We start from the raw sequence: 5201 nt of genomic DNA on the forward strand, positions 1-5201 counted from the left end.
ACTCGGCAATATTTTTGGGGGCGCATTCCTTGAACGAGGAGAACGTACGAGCTGTGGAGAGATCGTGCGAGGTGTTGAACGCGTACCTCAACGACCGCGAGTACGTTGCCGGCGATACGCTCACCATTGCCGATTTTGCCATCCACACGACCATTTGCGTCCTGTTGGTAAGTAGTTTCCACGCGATACGTAATTATCTATTATATCTTATTTTATCCGCCTTGCACGTCTCTGTTATGTAATTATAATATAACGTTATCGATGTGTAATTATAAGCAGAGAAGATGAGATAATTGGAAGAAACGACGTATCTATTAAAGGCATCAAATATGTGTATTTTAACAGTGTTTTGACTTCGATATCGACCGATACGACAATCTGGCGACTTGGTACGATAGTTGTAAGAAAGTTTTGGATAAATTTGGTTTCGAGGCTGTGCACGCTCCCGGAACGAAATTGTTTGCCGACTTGTATCGGGCGAATTTACAAGGATCTACTTAAAAGGGTGTAGAATGAAACGATGATCGAGATTAGGCATGGAACGAATTCGTTTCGTTTAACGAGATGTTTAAGAAGAAAAATAAAATAGAAAATCGTTGCACTCGATATCTTGATGCCTTATCCGGGGAGCGTAGATGTTATCTTCTTATATTTAGAATCATCGTGAAAAATAAAATTGACGTGTTTTTAATAATTATATAAATATACTATGTTAATAAAAAATTAAATAAATTACCATGTTAATAAAAATTTAAGATGAATGTTACAAATTTACATTGATCGATGTGAATCGTATCTTTTGCTTTGAGCAAAAGATCGTCTCGTTCACGTATTACGTATGTATATGATGTATTGAAGAAATTAGCGAATAGAACAAAACAGTTCTCAGAAAAATGATATCTCTAAGATAATAAGTTATCGAATTCACTATCGACTTATTTAATTTAAGCAAATATTATTATACGTATTATTTTAAAATAACGTTAATGCACGTTAATAAATAAATATTGGAGGAATATTCGTCGAATTTTTAAATACCTCGAAAATTTTATGAAATTTCCCGATTCTTATTATTGAGATAATAATAGATAAATACACAAACGGAACGACAATTCTCGTTGCCGGGATCTTGAAGATTTCGATCAAAGTTGAACAAAAGATCGCAGCTTTCTCCTCGAGCTGCGACCTTCGCTCAGCGTCTCTAAAAAACGTGACCGTATTCGCCTAGTGGAATTCCAATATTTTTCGCGCTTAAAAATAAAAATAAACTTAACGCAATGAAGTTAAACGAAATGGAAATAGTTTTTTTTATTTTTTTACGAAATATCGAAATATCATTTTTTTGAAAAATCGTTTATCCGTATTATGTATCTCTCAATTGTTGCAAAAAATAATTCGACGCATGAGTAAGAAATATACAATAAAAATCATAATTGATATAATTATATCTTTATCTCGAATACCATTATTTTTTTTTTATATGAGAAAAAAAACATTATACAACTTTTCTATTTACATACATACATAAAAATTGCATATTATCATATAAATAATTTATCATTATGATAATTCTTCTCTCGGAAACATTTCGTGCGTGATACGTATTGATTTTTCTGATAATCAAAAATGTAATAAATACTGTTATTCGCGATAAATTATTTCAAACGAGACAAATCATCCGGAAAAGAAGAGAGATCTAATGCGTTACAGTCAGCGATAAGAAAAAAATCTTCGAAATAAAAGAAATTTTTTCGAGAGTCACATTCTTGTCTATCCTTTCCTATCCTTTTCCTGAAAAAAATAAATTTTCTTATTCAACAACATTTTCTATCCACGAATTTTCATTTGAAATCAAACGAATCTCCTTACCGAAATAACGTACGAAGACATTTTTGTCACTGCCTGTACACCGTTGATAATATATTCACTGTATAAATATTTTTAAATTTCATTTACACATTTACATAACTTCGCTTCGAATGGTTATTCAAAATGTGTCACGTTTATTTATGCAATATACCTATAACAGATACAATACAATAAACGTTTAGTTAGAAACGCAACAGTTTCGCTTGCAATGGAGAACCGAACGCAAAGATCGATTCCATTAGGCCGCCGTTAGAAACAGGGGCCGCCAATCAGAGGCGCATTCTTCTCAAGGGCAAATCGCTGAATCGGCCGCGATACGTTCTAACGAATTGGAAAGGGATGAAAAGAAAGCGAGTCGCGTCACATTCGATGTTCGACAGTTGAAATCGGTCGAGCGTGCAACGTTGCTCGCGTTACTCGCCTCTTCAAAAGGAGGACGCGTACGCCGACACATTATAAAAAGATTGAAGGAGCTTACACATTTAAATAGTTCGTTAATTATCTCGCGGGACAACAGAGCTCGTATTATATAAATTTACTTTGCGCGCCTCTCTTCATTTATTTTTCCCTCGGTCACAAATCATCCTTGTTTTCGCCGCCTCGAGCCTGGTACGCAATTTCAAATGTTTTCAACCGTTGTGCCGCCGTGTTCAGTTTCTAATTTAATGTGTTAATCGCCATCTACGCTTCCGTCTACTACACTTGTGTGTCCACGCCTACGAGCAAAATATATACAATTTGTTTTTCTTTTTCTTTTTCTTTTGTTTTCTTGGTTTAACGATCGATATAAGCATGTTGTTCTCGAACAAAGTTATCGAGTTGATGCATAGCGGCGACGGTGGATCAGGAGTTGGTAAAATTATTCTTTTCTCGAATAGAAAAGGCTGAAATATAATTTAGAAATTCTGTTGTGAAAAGTTTCGACGTTGTATCGAGAATTTTAGAGAAAAAAAAAAATCATCTTATAAAAAAATTTTATAACAATTTATATCGAATAAAATAATGCGATATTAAGTTTTAAAAATATTAATCATCAAGGACAATGAATTAACCAATCGTATAAGGGAGTTATTTAATAATTGTGCTTACAAATTGTATTTACTTTAATCATTTTCTTTTCTTTGTTTTGAAACATAGTTATATCGTTGATTGATAATATTTGTACTTGCCTTATGTCTTTTTTTGTAATTTTTGAATACAATTACATGATAATTACATTTAAAATGGATATATATATATATATTTTTTTATTTTTTAAAAACAATTTAGGTAAATAAAAAAGTGTTAAAAAAAAATGGAAAATTAATCAACGGTTAATGATATTTGCGTTAATAAGAAATCATTCGTAATTGATTATTCGAATGTTACATCGCGTGTTGCAGAAATTAAAATGCCGATCGATTTTTATCAACTTCTCGGAAGCCCACCTTGCCGAGCAGTTGCATTGACGGCCGCTGCTCTTGATATCGAAATGAACTTCAAACAAGTTAATTTGATGAATGGGGAACACTTGAAGCCTGAATTTTTAAAGGTACGAAAAAATACGAATACCGGCTCGATTTGTTTGATTCGAGATATAAAGAGAAAAACGAGAATGAAATCAATTAAATCGTAGATAAACCCACAACACACGATACCTACAATTGATGACAATGGTTTCTATTTATGGGAAAGGTAATATATCCATCTTTATTTTTTTTTTTTTTCTTTTCGATGAAAAAAATTTATTGCGATTAATAATACTTCGTAATTGCAACAACACCGCCCTACTGTACTTGAACCGTATTCTACTTTCAGTCGAGCCATTATGATGTATTTGGCGGACCAATACGGCAAAAATGACTCTCTGTACCCGAAGGATCTGAAGAAACGGGCGATCGTTAATCAAAGATTGTACTTCGACATGTGCAATTTATATAAATCGTTCATGGATTATTACGTGAGTTATATATACAAATTATTCGATTATATATTTAAAATTATTTATTATTATTATTAATAAGAAAATTGATAAAACGATTTTATGAAAGCAAACGATTTGATTAATTCGTGAAATGAAATAGAATAATAATAATGATAATAATCGGAAATAATTTCATTTTTCAGTATCCTATCATTTTCATGAAAGCGGGTAAAGATCAAGCAAAATACGAGAACATTGGCACGGCGCTTTCGTTTCTCGATAAATTCCTCGAAGGGGAAAGCTACGTGGCAGGAAAGAACATGACTCTTGCCGATTTAAGTATCGTAACCACTGTCTCCACGATAGAGGTAAATACTCTTGACGATGTTATCTTATCGAAATTTCCTTCATACGTGTGATGTTTGAACAAATCGAGCAATTTTTTCTAAGTGAGGATTGTTGAGTGTTTTTGCATGTAATATTTCATTTCAACGATTGTGTATTGCGAGCAGAGTTGAGAAAAAGGTAAAAGTTAAAAATCTCGAATAACGTTGCTTCGTAAAAGTAATTATTTTTATCAAAACGTTCGAATAATCGTTCATCGTTCGTAGCTGTTGTATCATTGTCGATCCGTAACTTCTCGTATAATCTCGCCCATTACAATTATTTGCGATCATCGTTTCGTCGTTTCGAACGATAAAATTATCGAGGTGACTTTATTCGTAACTTCTAACTATTAAATTTTCCCCTGATTACAAGCGTATACGTAATAATAACATTACAAACGCGTCGTTATGTAGATCTTTCCAAGATTCGATCACGTTGGGAAATATCACATTTTTTTTTTCTTTTTTCCGATAAAAGAATCACTTTTATTTACTCGATCTGATGAAATTATATTTCTTTTAAAAATTTTTAATAATAATCGTATTATCGTTGTCATAACAGGTCATGGACTACGATCTCAGCAAATATAAGAACGTTACGAGATGGTTCGCAAAGATAAAATCTGAGATACCGAAATACGAAGAGTACAACAACGGTGGATTAAAAATGTTCAAAGCCTTGGTGGAGGAAAAGTTGTCGAAAAAGTAAACCGAAGATGGGATGATATAATTTATTGTGCGTTTATATTATAATTCCTTTCCGCTTTTTATTATTATATGAACAATGATTTTACACGAATAAAGTGTTGGTTCATCCTTTCGGGGATTGAATTTTAATTATAATTTTCCAATCGAATTTATTTCTCTTCTTATGTTTCCACATTGTAATTCTTGATATCTCGATCGAAAAAATATCGATATTGACTTCCGTCCATTCCGTTTCTCCGATAATTTCCCGAAAAATTTCACCACGATGGATCCAGTAATGGATAAAAATTTAGGAAAAATAAATCACACGTGTCATCGCGTATTTTTTTTTTTTT

The 5201-nt window shown here is 32.5% G+C and overlaps 1 protein-coding gene across 3 annotated transcripts in view; it reads left to right on the forward strand.

The window, feature by feature from the left end:
- The window catches only part of LOC102670639 (glutathione S-transferase 1-1-like), a 14302-nt gene extending 9313 nt beyond the window's left edge, over positions 1-4989 (forward strand). Inside the window, exons 2-7 of one of the 3 annotated variants that reach the window (XM_031512905.1) lie at positions 1-167; positions 3252-3400; positions 3485-3543; positions 3667-3808; positions 3976-4140; positions 4721-4989. The exon at positions 1-167 is cut by the window's left edge and continues 1 nt beyond it. In XM_031512905.1, the coding sequence (XP_031368765.1) occupies positions 1-167; positions 3252-3400; positions 3485-3543; positions 3667-3808; positions 3976-4140; positions 4721-4867 (829 nt within the window). In that variant the 3' untranslated portion in view covers positions 4868-4989. Of the gene's footprint in view, positions 168-3243; positions 3401-3484; positions 3544-3666; positions 3809-3975; positions 4141-4720 lie in introns of all 3 variants that reach the window. The other 2 variants (XM_031512907.1, XM_031512906.1) reach the window with 2 other exon arrangements.
- The last annotated feature ends 212 nt before the right edge of the window (positions 4990-5201 follow it).

The sequence above is a fragment of the Apis dorsata genome, unplaced genomic scaffold, assembly GCF_000469605.1.
Source record: "Apis dorsata unplaced genomic scaffold, Apis dorsata 1.3 scaffold_525, whole genome shotgun sequence".
Classification (NCBI taxonomy): domain Eukaryota; kingdom Metazoa; phylum Arthropoda; class Insecta; order Hymenoptera; family Apidae; genus Apis; species Apis dorsata.